Source organism: Protopterus annectens, chromosome 7.part1 (assembly GCF_019279795.1).
Source record: "Protopterus annectens isolate FY-2018-M chromosome 7.part1, PAN1.0, whole genome shotgun sequence".
NCBI lineage: Eukaryota > Metazoa > Chordata > Ceratodontiformes > Protopteridae > Protopterus > Protopterus annectens.
In genome coordinates this window covers 230,687,748-230,705,522 of record NC_056740.1, presented here as the reverse complement: position 1 = coordinate 230,705,522, position 17,775 = coordinate 230,687,748, and the positions used below count along the sequence as shown (strand labels likewise).

The following is a 17,775-nucleotide window of genomic DNA, read 5'->3' as shown; positions in this document are numbered from 1 at the left end:
TATATACATATATACACACACACACACACACACACACACACACACACACACACACACATCTATAAAACAGAACAGCAGAACCCAGGATGGATAAAGTATGGATAAAACACTTCCACAGCCAAATGCTCCAATTCCAATGAACGATAAAATAAATGATAAAAACTTTTATTTAAAAAGTGAAACGTTAGCGCTATCGCGGTATCCCCGCTTCCTCAGACGTTACAAAATCACTACACACAGAAACATACATATAGCAATTTAAAAAACGTCACTTCCCATTACAATTAATTAAATAAACTATGTAAATTCCTGCAAAACAACAATCCAGGTCAATTGTATCGTCACAAGCTTACATTTAAATGCCTATACCTCTATAAATATCCCCACATAATTAAGAAGAGCATGGATAACTAACAACAGCTAATATCATATCCTAAAAATCTATACGAAGTATAGACACACGTTATTACAATAATGATGTATAATAAGAAATACATAATAACTAAACATAAAATGAATAAAATACATATCAATATATTGTGCTATCAACACTCCTTTCTATACTAAAGCATATAATTAACCTAACGTTCAAAAGATACACGATCAATAAGCCAGACAAAAGCAACTATTAAATCTGGCCTTATCTAAACAACATTAAATGACTAAAAATATAATGATATTGCCTAACACTGAAAATACCAAGCCATGCCTAATTATTTAATAGGTCTGGCTTTCAAAACTGGCCTGAGGGGTACACATTCATTAAGCCCCCTCCCACGGTGTGCTGCTAATCTCAAAATCCATTCAGTTTCGGACAATTCCGTAGAATTAACTATATCACCACCTCGCAAGTTATGAGGCTGAACATGTAATACCTGAAACAGAAAGCTATGATTATCATACTTGAGCATATGCTTAGCAATAGCACTGCATGCATCCGACCTGGCATAACAATAAAGATGATCCCTCACCCGTTCTCGTAGGGACCTGTTGGTCTTCCCCACGTAGAACATGAAACAAATTTGGCAACATGCCACATATACAATATTCCTTGTTGCACAATCTGCTCTACATCTGATCTCCCATAGCTTGCCATCATTTGGATTCCTAAAGAATCTCGACATGTCTATAAAGTTACATTGGGCACATGACCCACATCTCTTAGTGCCAAACTCAACTACTGATATACTCAATTGATTATTAGCACATAAATTTGGAAAACATAAGTGCTGTTTAAGATTTTTCAAATTGTTATAGACATAGCGCGGACAGTTGCCTACAATATTACGTGTATCACCATCTGCCGTGAGTATATTCCAATTATCAAGCAACACTTTCTGAACTGACTTTAGATTTTTCGCATAAGGAAGAATCACAGGTAGTTGCAAAGTGGAACTTGTCCTATTAGGGTCAGTTCTCTTGACCCTATTTGCAGAATAGTAGGGTCTTCCTTTACTATTTCTAAGTTTCCCCACTTCATCGCATACAGAATTCAAAACCTCTCGTTCATAGCCCCTCTCAAGGAAACTTCTGTTTTGAACTTGAGCATCTGAAAGATACTTTGCATCATCAGAGCATAGATGGGAGAGCCTCAAAGCTTGGCCCTTGACTATGTTCCTAAATACACCAGGCTGATGCATACTGTCCACTGCTAAATATGAGGCTCTATAACAATCTTTCCTATATATACTAGTGTTGAATGTTCCAAACTCCCTATAGACCGTTACATCCAAATAATTGATGCTGTCCTTGGAATGGTCCATAGTAAATTTCAAAAAGCCTTCAAGGCTATTAACATGCAATAAAAATGACTCCAAGGCTGCACTGGTGCCTCGCCACAGGAGAAAGAGGTCGTCGACGAATCGTCTATAAAAGACGATGTTGGAGCAGGTCAACATGACCTCTTTCTCCCATGCCACCAACACAAGGTTGGCGTACGAATTGGCACAACTCGTGCCCATGGCTACCCCTGTCAATTGTCTAAATGGTTTGTCCAAAAAGATGAAAAAATTGTTCTCAAGAACAGTTTCTAAAAGAAGAGTTAACAAATCTGTTTCAATATCAGTAAATGTCTCTCGCAACAACTTTCTCACGAAATCAATACCAACATCATTGGGTATACATGTAAACAATGATGTAACGTCCATGGTAACCAATTCTAAATCATCAGCATTATCTATACTGTTAACAAAAGTATCTAGACCAACCAGAAATTGTCCAGTATCTTTCAAGATGTAGTCAAACCGCTGCAAAACCATCTTAAGTTTGTTATCCAAGTATATACAGATAGGTTGAGTAGCCCATCCCTCTCCTGCCACAATGGGCCTAAAAGGAGGAGTAACTGCATGCTTATGGACTTTAGGAAGCCCATTGATGCGTGGTAGAACAGGAAATTCAACCTGAAAAAAATCATGTAAATCCTTAGTCAACACACCTTAAGACAAACAATCATGAAGCATTTCCTGTATACTAACACAACAGTCCTCTATTCTATCCAGTGTTGTCAATTCATAAGCATTAGTGTTAAGCATAGTCAACATGGAATCAACATAATATTGTCTATCCATCACAACCGTCAGGCCGCCTTTGTCGGCTGGTCGTATAATAATGTCATGGTTGTCTTTCAATGTTGTAAGTGCATCATTTTGTGTAGAATCCAAGTTAAGAAAATCTAATGAATCAGAACTCAAGTCTTGATACAAGTCTCTCTCAACTGCCTTTATAAATAAATCCAAGTTAGGTGGCAGCCTCGGATTAATAGTGCTCTTGCGTTTAAAAAAACATTCACCAGTATTATCAGAATTATTAAACATAAGCTTAAGGTTAACATTTCTAGCAAATAGCCTGATGGCCAAAAGATAATCACTGATACCTGCTTTCCTGGTGGGAATAAACGACAAACCTTTCTCCAAGAGCGACATTTCTGCTCTCGACAGTTCATAACTGGAAATATTCCAGACTAATGACCTTGTTTCCATTTCTGCTTGTGTACCTGACTGTATTTGTCCAATTTGTACTCCGGTCGCTTGGCTCCCTGATCGAAGTCGTGATCCATCGATCTCTTCCTTCCTGTACGTATTGGGAGCGGAACCAACGGAAAATCCTGCTGCTCCCCTCCTTTCAGTTTCTCCAACTGTATCCTACGCCTCACCACGGTACTCGTCCGTGACGTGCTTGCATCAGCTGACTCCACAGATGTAGCACGATCCTCCGCCGGTGTAAAATATAGCGAAGTAACAGATTTAGGACTCAGCAAAGCTGAGTTCAACTTATCAGCACTATTATTTATAGCAGCACAGTCATGGTCTTCCAACGACAGTTGCTTCCGTTCATCAAAATTAATTATGCTCTCAGCATTAATACTAGCTCTACCAGCCATGCCATCCACCTTACCTACAGAATGCTGCATTGTAGGTCCATTCCCATGACCCACTGTCTCTTTTACTGAAGCCACAGTCCTGGGCCAAACAAAAACATGATTGGACTCAAAGTCCTTCTTGTCCCTATTAAGCTTCTTCCTCTTCTGGGCAAGTAAATTGTTTCCATAGCGAGTGACTCGATCAATCACTTCTTGTATGAACACATCCGTCATGTCATTGCCCGTTAACTCAATCAACTTATTCTGTTGGTCCGTGAGACTGTCCAATAGCTCCAACTCCTTCGGCTTGAAGAAATCCATTAGGAGCTGCATACAAGACATGCTGGCTTGCAGATTAATTCTCTGCCAGCGTGCTAGTAGGTCAGGGTAGGTGTTGCCGTACGTCGGCATATTCAGTATTCGTAGACCACGGGGGACAATTTTCAACTGGATACTTGCTTCCATATGTTGTATCTGGCATTGGAGCCGTTTGTACTTAGAAATTGTTCTCAATGTCCCTTTTAACTTGTCTGACAAGAATTTCAGTATCTAAATCAGTCGCTCCTTGTTCACATTCTACAAACACATCAACACTCAATAATGGATTCGTGATGTCCTTTAAAATATTACGCAAGGAACCAGTGATGCCCATAACAGACCTCTCACTCCTAGAGTCTGCCGTTCCTGTTTCTGCCATACCATCCATCCACAAAACAACGAGTGTATAAAAGTATGTATCCAACCAGCGCCCAAAAATACGTATTGCAATATTACAGCAGAACCCAAGATGGATAAAGTATGGATAACACCCCCACAGTCAAATACTCCAATTCCAATTCTTCTTCTTCTTCTTTCGGCTTTTTCCCGGTTAGGGGTCGCCACAGCGGATCACCATGTCCGCACATTAATTGGCAGTGAAGTTTTACAGTGTCGAGTTGCCAGCCCGGCACCCAACCTTCCACAGAAGGCACACACACATGCACACCTAGGGCCAATTTAGAGTGTCCAATCCACCTGCAGCATGTCTTTGGGATGTGGGAGGAAACCGGAGCACCCGGAGGAAACCCACGCGACCACAGGGAGGACATGCAGACTCCGCACAGAAGGCACCCCAGCCGAGGATCGAACCGGAGAACCTCTTGCTGTGAGGCGGCAATGCTAACCACTGCACCACCGTGGCCGCCCAATAAATACTCCAATTCCAATAAACGATGAAAAATACTTTTATTTAAAAAGTGAAACGTTAGCGCTATCACGGTATCCCCGCTTCCTCAGACGTTACAAAATCACTACTCACAGAAACATACATATAGCAATTTAAAAAACGTCACTTCCCATTACAATTAAATAAACTACGTAAATTCCTGCAAAGCAACAATCCAGGCCAATTGTATCAAGTCACAAGCTTACATTTAAATGCCTATACCTCTATAAATGTCCCTACACAATTAAGAATAGCATGGATAACTAACAACAGCTAATATCATATCCTAAAAATCTATACGAAGTATAGACACACGTTCTTACAATAATGATGTATAATAAGAAATACATAATAACTAAACATAAAATGAATAAAATACATATCAATATATTGTGCTATCAACACTCCTTTCTGTACTAAAGCTTAATAAAAGTATTTTTCATCGTTTATTGGAATTGGAGTATTTGACTGTGGAAGTGTTATCCATACTTTATCCATCTTGGGTTCTGCTGTAATATTGCAATACGTATTTTTGGGCGCTGGTTGGATACATACTGATTATATATATATATATATATATATATATATATATATATATATATACACACACACACACACACACACACACAGATATATATATATATATGGTTCCCTATCAGAAGCCTGAAACACTATAAGCTTGAAAATCAAAATCCTGAAACCAAAAGCCTGAAAATTCAAAATCCCGAAAACGCAGCTTCCAACCAGTATCTATCAAAACCATCAAAAAGATCCTCCAAAAACTAAACCCACCACCCTGGTGGCAAACAACCTACCCACAGAATACCTCCAAATTGCAGCACATTCTAGGAAGCAAGCTCCTCCATTGACCTTATGCAGAAACTCTTCCAATTTGTCCACACTTAAGCCAGCCAGTCCTCACAAAGCCACATCCTCCACTAGGGCTATGGAAGACCACACCTTCCACCAAGATGCCAGCAATGTTAATCCAACCTGGACTGCCTGGGACACAGTCAAGATTTTATCTTTCTACGTCATTTCATTAACTAACACTTAATGAGCAAATGTATTTTGTTAACCTGATGGTTCCCAATGGATATGTACACCTCTGTTCTGCCAAAAGACCAAAAGTCAACACCTACATGCACTAGCTATGAAATATAGCTAGAAGGAAACACATATGAATGACATTAAAGACATGTAAAGCATACTTGACATGTACATGATAATCAAATAAAAGCACAAATACTCCCATAAATGGAAAACAGCAATAAAGAAAGACTTCATGACCACCACAGACAAAGAACACAGACATAGTGGATAATATACAAACCCAACAGAAAGACAGCAAAAGGGAAAAGTATGGAGGATGACAGTAATGTAACAGAAAATTCAAAATCAGAGGGCAAAGATATAGGAACTTCAGGATTTGGGAAGAAATTGATAAAAAAGATGTTCAAAGCAAGAATATGAAGCATCATAAAACAAAGCAGTAACAGCATCTAGTGCACAGATACTGACCGACCGCTGCAACACAGGGTCAAGTTTTTTCAATAATTAATTTGAACTGTGTCGCTTTAACCTAGTGTTACATCTATAGCTTTAATTTTGCATTATATCGTACACAACTTATTTGTACCAATATTACACATTTTGTGTCTGGCATTTCAACTATCAAGTGAAGACATGTACTTGAAAGAAAATGATACAGCACTTTAATTCTAAAATGTACTTACCAAAGCCGATTGTTATTCAAAAGTAACGTTTTAAGCCTTTTCAGTAAAGGAAATCCCTCCAACTTCCTAATATCATTATCTGAAAAATCTATTGTGTCAAACTGATCCAGTGTGGCTCCCAAATTTTCAATAACGGGAATTTTGTATCCTGTAAAGACAGATGAAATGTAAATTCAGTCTGCTGACCACAACAACCTTCCTGAAAAAGCAACTTTTACACAAAGCACACAATCATATTCATCACTAAAAGAAAATGTAGACAGAACTAGCGAGACAAGCCATTATTTTGCTTCTGGGTGATAAATAAGTAGGTCCAAAGACACAACTGTTCTATTTTAACACCTTCTTAAAAAAGTATGTAGTTAAAGTCATATACATAAAAATCACCATAACAGATCTTTAAAAAAGAGGCAACTGTAGTAATAAATCCTAACATCTGGATTGCTCATCAGTAAAATATCTGTTCTGGCTATTTTTTCCATACCTGCAAGGTTTTCCTACTTAGGCCATAACAGGTTTTGCACCAACATCAGTGATGATGCTTTCATGATCCCCATATAGGCAGCTCATCTGAGCAATAACCTTTCAGGAAAATCTGCTTCTGCTAGATACAAGTGCAATCTTAAAGGACAACAATGGAATATTAAAGCAGATTGCTCAACATGCTGTCTCTTTTAGTCCCTGTTCGTTGATACAGCCTCGAAAAATCATCCACGCAGCTTTAAAAACGAATCCACTCAACTGTTTTCCCTGTTAGGCTTCCTACCTTTTCATACCGTTTTACTTTCAGTTTGAAAACCAAGTTGAAAAACCTCTAGCTGGCTCTGGAAAGATGATGTCACATATGCCAGAGCTCTTGCTCTAGTTACTGGGAGGTTTCCTCCCCCAAAGTGATGTAATCCCTGCCCGATTTGCATGCTGTACAGAAGAGCCAATGGACCTCCCACATTGTGATGTCACAGCTGCCTTGTCCAGCCCACTCTACCTAGCAAAAATGTCAAACTATAATCTCACTTTTCTGAAGAGCCCTACTGATATGCAACAAAGTACAGGCAGAAGCACAGTAACAGCTGCAAAAACTAAGAGCATAAATTTGCAATGACCATGGGTAGACATTAATTGCATGTTTTTACATAAGAAGCAGATGTATGCAATACCATAATTTTCTTAAATTAAATTACCACTTAAAAAAAGCATGTGGGTGCTGTCATGCAAGTCTGTGAAATATGTTGTGTTTATAGTGCATCATTTGTTAGCTATTTAACCGAACAGGAAGGAAGGAAAAATAAGTGGTAGCGATGCTTTGCAAAACAGTGATTATTCCTAGTGCTATGGAGCTTGGTTGACAGGAGGAGTGCAACAAAAAAATCTCCCACTAAGGAAGGAAAGGCTAACACGAAAACAGTACATTAGTCTAGTCACCTGCTGTGAGCTGTTCATCACATGCAGATAATGGGTCAAATTACCCTTAGCTCTTTAACAGCTAGGGAAGGTAGGTGTGAAAGGGGAGGGGAGATGCCTTGAAGAACTAGACTTCAACCTTCACAAAATAAATCAAATTAGCATTTCTAAAAAGAAAAAGAGCAATAAAATGCACTTTTCAATTCTGTTCTGTAGCATCTGCACTGCTTGTGTCTGAATTAGTCATTGAAAATGGATAACATTTTTAACCAAAAGTAGGCGACTATAACACAGCAGCGACTGCCTGTAAAAATCAGTGCACTGACAGGACCTTTAGGGAAAACGTGGCAGATGTGATGCAATTTTTTGGAGACAAACTGGGATACTTAAGAGGCAGACTAAACAGAATTTTTTCAAGATGCCAGACCCCATGTAGTCAGAAATTGCACATAAAAATATCTAAAAAGCCCTAAATAGTCCCAGAGTTGTGTTAAAATATAGGAAACACCAAACCATGATGAAATAAACATTTTTTTTTTAGTCTGTGGGTGTGGCTGTCCTTTAAGCAGTGAAATAAACATCAGGACTATCTAAGAAATTGTAATGTGTAGGAGAGCAATGTACAAGAATGAGAAACCTGGAGAGTAACAGTCATATCCTTACTGCTACAGTGACATGTCTCCCTCAAAATTTTACTGTTAAAAGTGGGTTATTCATAAAAGTACTACTTTTCTTTGAGGACAGACACTGTAGCAGTGAGGCATAAAATTTGGGTAGAAATACACCACTCTAAAGAGATCAAAAAGAGTTAAGTCACCTGTACCTAAAAGTGCCAATATTTACTTTTCTACAGACTGGTCCATCAGGTAACATTTTTGTAAACTGTGTAGAGTACTCAAGAATCTCTCTAAAACATCCCGAGAGCACACATTTCTAAACTGTGCCACAGAAGCAGACGTGGCCCTACCAAAAACAGACCTTAATAGACTCTACAGCATACTTCAAAATAATAGTGCATTGTGCAAGAGCAGGTAAACATTTTTTAAGAGAAAATAAATAAGCTAATTAGATCAGTTGCGTAAGCAATTTTTTTTTTTGCAACAAAGTTAAATCCCAGGATTGGAAGAACTCCCTGGGCAGCCTCAGTAAGAAGCTGAGATCCCTCATATAATCCTCCAAAGCTAGTTACAAAAATCGCTACTGATTCTAAAGACTACCACAAAGCATTCTAGAGCTACATCAAGAATCTCACTGGCAACACTCAGATCTGCTCTGAGTTACAACACAATGGCACTAAATATACACAGCCAACTGATATTGCCAACACCCTGGGCAGATAGGTTCAGTGCCTAAAGGGCCCATCTCTATACTCGAAGAATGCAAAGTTCCTGTAATCACAGCTGCACAGGTAAAAACCAACCTCTCCAAAGCTAAGAACACAGCATCTATGGGACCTGACAACATCCCAGACTGTGTTCTACACAAACTACAGAAAGAACTGGCACCCCACCTAAGCACCATGCTCAATTATAGCCTCACCTCAGGCTTTGTGCCCACTAAATGGCACACAGCGACGGTTATCCCACTCTACAAAGGGGGACCACTGCGGACCCCAGAAATTACTGCCCCATTAGCCTAACGAGCCTGGTCTACAAGGCCATGGAAAGACACAGGTAATCTCCAAACTCTGGACCCCACCCAGTTCGGGTTTGTAAAAGGTAGATCATGTCTCCTAAACCTGACAGAGTTCTTTGAAGCAGTCACCAAAGCCGTAAACGAGAGTAAGGTAGTTCACACAGCCTATCTAGATCTCGCCAAGGCTTTTGACACCATACCCCAACCCTGGAATTATAGATAAACTCACTAATCTAGGTATAAATCCCTATATCACAAGATGGGTTGCCAACTGGCTCACTGACAGAACGCACACTGTGAAAGTAGCAGACTCCAAATCAGACTTCAGACCAGTGACAAGTGGAGTACCACAGGGTTCAGTCCGGGGTCCTCTCCTGTTTGATATCGACTTTTCTCAAGTACAGGCTAACACAGAAGATCTTTGGCTAACGAAGTTCAGATGACTGCAAATTAGGAGCCATAAACCGAAACTCCTAACGATGTGGATATCCTACAAAAGGGTCTCACTGAGACAGATGTCTGGTGTCAAAGCCATAGCCTCAAGCTCAATGCCAGAAAGTGCATTGACATCCACTTTGGTAAAAACTTTGTACCCATGAGCTACCACATAGGTAGTAGACTACTTAACACCGAACATTGATGAGACATTGGGACACAGGTGGAAAGTAGTCTCACCTTTGATAATCACATCCCCACAGTAGTCAGGAGATCCTTCCACGTGGCACAAATCACAAAAGGTTTCTCATTGAGGAACAAAATAAATAAAGAGGTCATTGTTCCCCTCTACTACTCACTCAATAGACCCATTATAGAGTACAACGCTCCTTTTAGTATGTACCTCACAAGACATCTACAACTGGAAAGGCTGCAGAAATACCTCACAAAGAGGATTACCGGACTCAAACAGATGTCCTATGCAGACCATCTCAAAAAATCTCCAGCTTTACCCTGTCACATATCACCTACTCAGAAGTAATCTCTGCCTAACATACAAAGCTATATCAATCCCACAGCTGTTGGACATGCTCCACTCAAAGAAATCCCAATCCATCCGAGTTAGATGCTAAAGGGACCTAAACCTTGTCACCACAATAAACAGAACATGCTGGAGGGATAGATTCCTGTCCCAGAGACTTCCCATTCTACGGAACAAACTATGTATATCAAACAAAGCTCCTCATTAGCACTCTTCAAGAAAAACCTTGATGATTGGACGGGAAATAGGAAATTCACCCTGGGGATCACCTCTGTGGCTCTGCTCGACAGGGGCACACAAAAATAATTTTCTTGGGTGGTGAAAGCCAGGGTACCTTTTTGGCTAGGTTTATATAGGCCCTAGGTCCAAGAGCCTACTACCTACATATGAACCTATCAGGCAAGCCAGGAAAGTGAACATAATTGGGGAAAATGGAAATCAATCATGGAAAAGCAAGACTGAAAAATTCTAAAATACATAATAAAATGAAAATCTCTACACATTCTTCAGACTTAAGTTGGTGCTCTGCATCATGAATGACCCAACTCACCAAACAATAGGATACCACAAATTTCATTATGGACAGACCTAAAATACAAGACAAAGTTTTGGACATTATGAAAATCTGCACACTTGAAATGTATAGGTCCATAGCATATACGAACAGAAAAAAGTCCGGTGTGACTGGACCTGTTTCTATTGGTATATGCTCGACGTACAAAGGGCACTCTGGTTGGGCTGCCCAATCAGCCTGCACATTTTTGAATACTCAAGAGCTATCATTGTATAATGCTTAATTATAACAGGATACTGGGTACAAAATGCACTTGGGAATGATTTAATTCAAGGATTTTGCTGCATCTCAGACTATTTACAAAATAACACACTTCCTCTACCACAAGAATTTAGGGCTTATCCTATATGCAGCAATAGAAATGTTGCCTTGTCTGGTGAGGCACACAACATTTGCCACTGACATAACAATAAGTTACTTCTCACACATTCTAGACATTAACTTCATTTTATCTCTTGATCACACAGCCCTATGATGGAAAGTGGGTACATTACTCAACTGTGACAATGTTACTCTGATAGTGTACTTAATACCAGTGTATGATCCTACAGGTCAGTTCCCCTATGGCAATAAGTTTCAAGAAATTATGATGTAATAATTGGTTACAAAACCCAGTTAATACTGCTAATACTTTTTAGGAACCGCATTGCATAACACACATTTTTTCAGTGAACAAGTACGTCAGGCCACACTCAACATAAAAATACTAATCAACAGTGTGTCTCTCAGATAAATGATGCCTTTAGTAATCCAAACATTTTACATATCGATGGAATACAACTTTTAATTCTCAGCACAAAATTATATCTGTTCATTTCCCGTATAATTTGACAAAAAAGTATTTTACAGCTTCCTATTAAGCTGATAAATTGAACTTAAAATCCTGTAAGATCACTGAAGAAACAAAGGATTAATATTCATTCAAAATAAGATCATACATGCTGTGGTAAGTGCTTTTACAAACGCTTGTTTCCTCATCCGCCCTCCAAAGAACCACCACATTTTGTAAACCTCTCTGATACAATAGTGAGAAGTGAAAGTAGTAATCTCCTCAGTAATGCATGCCAACCTTTTGCTCTCGGACACACAAGGCATATCACAGTAATCATATAACTATTGCTTTCACAAAAGAAAAAGAAGAGGGGATTATAAATGTTCTTTGTACAAATCTTAGGGCCAATTATGATGACATGGAGACAGCCACAGTGATGCATTTTAGCTTGCTGCTCACATAAGCACCTCACCCTCAAAAAAAATAAATAAATAAATAAATAAATAAACAAATCAAATGATCACTTAACAATAATCAAGTAACTGATCCATGTTTTCACACACGGCTTGCTTTCCTGTTTAAGACAGCCACCTTGTCACCCATGTACAGAATGGCAAAAAATGTATTTCACCTTGCCGCTTTCAGAATACGCAGTCCCAACCCTAACAAATCATATCAATGACTGTTTTATTATGTACAGATAACTTATTGCTGTCAAACAGCAAATGTCAACTCAAAAGTTATCTGGTTTTAGCGATGCTCTGAGGGCTGATCACAAATGAAACAAATAAAGCAAAACTTGCTAGTGTCATTAACAGCCACCAGCAGAACACAGCCAGTGTCATTAACCACCACAAGCAGAACACCATATAAAAAAGGACTGAATCACCATCACTGGCAGTATGCATTGTTAACACTACCCAAATATATTGGGCATCCTCCCCCATACATTTACACAAACAAATACACCTGCAAGACAACAACTGCCCATTAAGTTCACTGCATCTACTCCTTTTTCTGTTGTCTCTTATCAAATTGGACGGCGCAGTGGTGCAGCAGTAGCGTTGTCACCTCACAGCAAGAAGTTCTCCGGTTTGATTCTCGGCTGGGGTGCCTTCTGTGTGGAGTCTGCATGTCCTCCCTGCATTCGTGTGGGTTTCCTCCCACATTATAAAGACATGCATATGGAGCCTTTCTCCCCGGGCCTCCGCTGAAAACTGGCTTCGTTCCAAGTCGGACTTTCCCGGTTAACAAATGTTAACTAAAAATAAAAAATGACTAAAGATCACAAAGCAAGCACCAAAACCGTTACTTACAGCAACCAATCTCCAATGCTTTCTTTACACAGTAAAAGGACACATACTTGCTAGCAATGTCCTTTTACTAAAATGAGAAGGATCACTGTTTACAATTCCCACTCATTTTAATGAGAAGCAATTTCACTAGTACATTTAATGAAAGAATTATTATCCCACAAGTGTTCCAAGAATCGGCATTAATTTAAAAATCTGTGTCATAGTTATTTTAAAAATAAGAACGTATACTTGAGCTACCTTTCAACACAGTTAAGATGGCCTTTTCCTCTGGTGTCAAGATGGATACTGGACCCTTATATCAGTGGTTCAAATAAAGTGCCTTACTGGCACTGCACCTTGCAAAAATATTCTCCCCTCCAATTTTAATTAATGGTAGCTACAATTAACTTTGACAGTGCAACTTCACGTACTAGCCTCCAATATTTCCAATACTCTAATACAGCCAAAATACACAAGTGAAATAACACATTTCAAATTCTTGTGTTTTACATAATCATGCAACCTACATTTAAATATAGGGGGAAGAACACATCAAGTTCCAATGTGCCATCTTTTTTTTTGTTTTTAATTACAATCATACATCCCAAATTAATTCAGGCCACAGTTTCCTAAACCAAAATCATAAGTAATTGAATGGATTTTAATAAGAAAGGGAAAAAAATCCATAGTGCTTTAAATATTTCTTGCCATAATCAATAAAGAAACAACTACTTCCCATGTCTTCTTAATTCCTAAGACACTTACATTTCCTCTACAAAGAGCCAAAACTCTATAACTAGTTGATTTATACAGAATAATACGAATCTATTTAAGATTTATGAATTTTCCATGGCAGGGGCAGTCACCTAGCAGTGTAAACCTTAACTATACATGATTGTCACACATTTGTCTAGATGAAGTGACACCCTGACCCCATGTGCAAAAATGGTGGGAAAAAAAGGGGTTATGGATGAATTTAGGAATTTTATTTTAACTCAGGTCAATATCAATGTTATCATTCCTTATAAGCACTGGCATTTTCTTACTGTTCTCTCCCCATTTTCTACACAATCCCTTTCCTTAACCTTGCATACCTGGCCTGCTTAGCTTTTCACATCGCTACTCACAATAAGAGTAATTTATCACTCACCCTGCATCAGCTCAAACTTTGCAGAGTACTTCTACACATCAAGTCATCCTTCCATCTAGTACCAAAAGAAAACTCAAGTTTACACATCTTTTAACTGTGTGTCCACTTCTTTATGTTAAATATTTTGATATCTTCTCCTCTTAAAGTGCACCCTTGCCATATATCACATTTTACACTATCACGCACTTTTCAAAGGAATTCAACCAGTGTGGCAGGAATAGGTATTTACACAAAGAATGAAATATAGATAAACGAATCACTTCTTATTTAAATGGGATTTCAAATTATGCTGTAAATATTTAACTCTGGTGCTAAACTGTTTTAAGGAGCAATATTGAAATAGTCGAGATTATATAAATTAGTTGATTGGGATATTTGGACTTACATGCTTGACAGTGGCAAGTTAGTGAAAGTTGAATGCAAGCACTTACCGTGGCACAAGGCTAGTCTATTAGTATGGTATAAACATACAACTACAAACGGTTACATAAGCAATCACTGCCCAAATAACCTCACCATGCCATGTGGCCTGCACAAAATGTAAAAATTAAAATCTGGTAAACAACTTGCACTATGAAAAGAAGAAGAAAAATCTTCCATGGGACTCCTAACAAAAAACAAAATCTAATCTGGGACATCATCAGAACCAGAAATGCTTGCTCTAGCCACCAGGACTAAAAAAAATCTGCAGCTCCAAGAATAAGAAACTAAATATTCATCTGTTGAATGAGCTTTCTCTACATAAACTGACCCTTTTTTTTTTTTACATGAAAAATTTATTTCATCTTCCTCTATGCTTGTAAACTACTACACACTTCTCAAGCATCACACTACCTTGTTCATCAAATCTTTCTAATTTTTCACCCTGTCTTCTCATATTTCATGTCCTTTTGCCATTATAAATAAAAATGCAGAAGGGGGGGGGTGCATATGTGCCTTAATGACCAGAACTCCCACCGCTTTTAATTCTACCACTGCCTCAGAAACTTATGAAAGATCAGTGGAAGGCTTTTTCAGATTTTTTTTTAAGCTTTGGTAAAAAGAAAAAAAGTGGATTTTGTAACCGTCCAGTACTAACAAAAACATAGAATCACCCAAATTTAAACTACTTTCTTACCAAAGTTATGACCCCAAGACACCTTTGCTGCCCCGAACTTCTCTTCTCTTATATTCACCACCTGTATATCCCTACCATGCAACATTCTTCCCTTTAATTAGCTTCTACCTCATTCTCATCTCCATTGCCCCCGTCTGCCTACCCCATGTAACTGTAATTATTGTAAATAAACTGTCTTAATCAATTTAGAAATTAAAATGTTTGATTTATTTTTTCTGCACAATGGTTTTGTGTGTGTGTGTATATACATGTGTGTGTGTATGTGTGTGTGTGTATATATGTGTTCATATTTTGTCAACTACATTTTTTCTGTATTCTTTACTGTGAACGTACCTCAGGCTGGCCTGGAAATGGTCCATATGTTGGCTCAGTGCCTTACCCCAATTAAACTTCGTTAAATAAAAAAAAAGTCAACCGGCATGCACAATTTCTTTTGGGAAATTGTGAGATCTGTGCTCAATCTGTCCTCAATCTGTCAAAAACACATTTTCTCTCTCTCTTTGGTGAGGCAAAATTTGAGGACAACAGGAATAGGTGCTCCACATATCCATTTACAGAGAAACACTATTAAAACATTCTGTTGAATATCCTCAAAAGGAAGATTTATCTTTTCCACTCTTATGGGATTCATAATATTCAGGGATTCTTCCTCACTGCTCAGTTTCATTTTTGCCTGTTACATTTGTTACCATGTTCACTATGCAGAAAACAATGGTTTTCTTCCTGAAATATCTGAATCACTTGATGCCCCTCATCTGAGCCAGTAATCAAGGAGCCTCAAAATCCTCACCACTGACATCAGTGAGGGACAGTCACCAGGAACAAAGATAGATACACAGTATTTTTAGATAAGTGAAATTGTGCTTGGTGCAGATAGCTTTAAGAACACACGGGGAACACTCCCATCCTTGGACTGGATTTCCCTCTCACCAGGCCCCAAATAAGACTCCACACAGACAACAGTTGTAGAGTTGAGTCCTCAGCTGAATGTTCCAAACCAAGTCCTCCACCACCCTTTCTGTGAAACCAGTGCTGTGTCCCTGCACCAACTAGCTAACACACACTGACATGGGACATTCACTCACACACATACCTGGGAAAGGCTGGTACAGATTTGATTGCTATGCCCTCTCTGCCTAGACTATAAAGGTAGATACTGCCAGCAGAACACTCCAAAGCCAGCTACTCTACAGCTCTTACAAGGGTATCCAATTATACAGAGTAAAATTAATGCCAATACAAATGGTAGTATTTGACCACTACAGCAAGGCTTTCAGAAGCAATCAGTGTCACCAAATAAATATAAATACTCTCAAAGGTTAAAACATTCTCCAAGGAACAACCACAATGAGAAATTTAAATATATTTAATAATAAAACAACATGTCAACACTACATATCCATTTACAATAAACACCAGAGTTTCATTCACAGGAAATATTAAAAATAACACAGCTGGAAAGACAGATACAGAAAATAAATACTTGCCTAACCTCACTAAAATTTCCTGACTGAGCTAAAGAATTACTATTCCCTGGTTACTTACTAAAGCAAGGCAAGATGAGGTGGGCGTGTGATCCTTCTCTGTCAGGTTTCAAAGATAGACTGCCCTGAGTCTTCAGTACTGAAATGCTGTAATACTAGATGAAACAGGATTACAGAATGACATCACATAACATCTGGTCACTTGACTTCTGGTTCCCACACTGCTGCCTCTACTAGAAATTGAGGCAGAATCTTGCACATATGTTCTTACTATACACAGACACACAGGTTTGCTAAGATGCATTATAGCATCTGGAAGCTAAAAATGTCCACTCTTCCAGAGTAGCAATTAGTTCACCCCCAAGGACAATACAGTAGGATTCCTAGTCCTGGTTTTCACAGACATTTTATCTCTGGCTGCAACCAGAACTGTAAGATAAAATCTTTATAGCCTAAACCATGCAATTTAATTTCAGACTATTTTTCAAAGTTAGCTGGACTGAGATTAACCCCTTCTCTTCCAGTATCCTCCGTTACAATATATTTATCTCAACAGTTACAATACAGTCAGATATATATGCTAATTTCTTTTCTGTCCAGACTCACTGTTGGCACATTTTTAATACAACCAGCTTTACAAATACATGCACCTGTACAAAAGACATAATTCTTTACAAAACTCCAGCTAGCTATGCTGGCATATGTTACACATCCACTGCCCTACTTCTCCTAGCATAGCTGGCAATACCTCATATCATCACAAATCAAATGAAGGGTTCAGATTTATCTACTAAAATTCTTGCCCGTTTTTTCAGTCTCTTATTCCCTTTTTCCATAACTTCACATTTTACCACTCGTTACGGATAGCTTTGTAAGGATGTAGTACAACTTTCCAAAGTATATATGGCATGTGTAACACTGGACAATCTTACTACTGTGCAATAAAATAACTAGTGACCTACATGCATTTAAGGGGGGGGGATTAACACAATCATTTACCATATAAAAGGGTAATGGTGTTAAGAGTGGCATGGACTATCAACAGATCTATGCAGACGTAAAAACTGATAATT

At 38.6% G+C, this 17,775-nt stretch overlaps 1 protein-coding gene across 2 annotated transcripts in view; it reads right to left on the bottom strand.

Annotated features, from left to right (window-relative positions):
- Positions 1 to 17,775, bottom strand: part of SNRPA1 (small nuclear ribonucleoprotein polypeptide A') — a 229,422-nt gene that overhangs the window by 206,379 nt on the left and 5,268 nt on the right. For both annotated transcript variants that reach the window (XM_044078681.1, XM_044078682.1), the window contains one exon: positions 6,299 to 6,446. In XM_044078681.1, the coding sequence (XP_043934616.1) occupies positions 6,299 to 6,446 (148 nt within the window). The remainder of the gene's footprint in view (positions 1 to 6,298; positions 6,447 to 17,775) is intronic.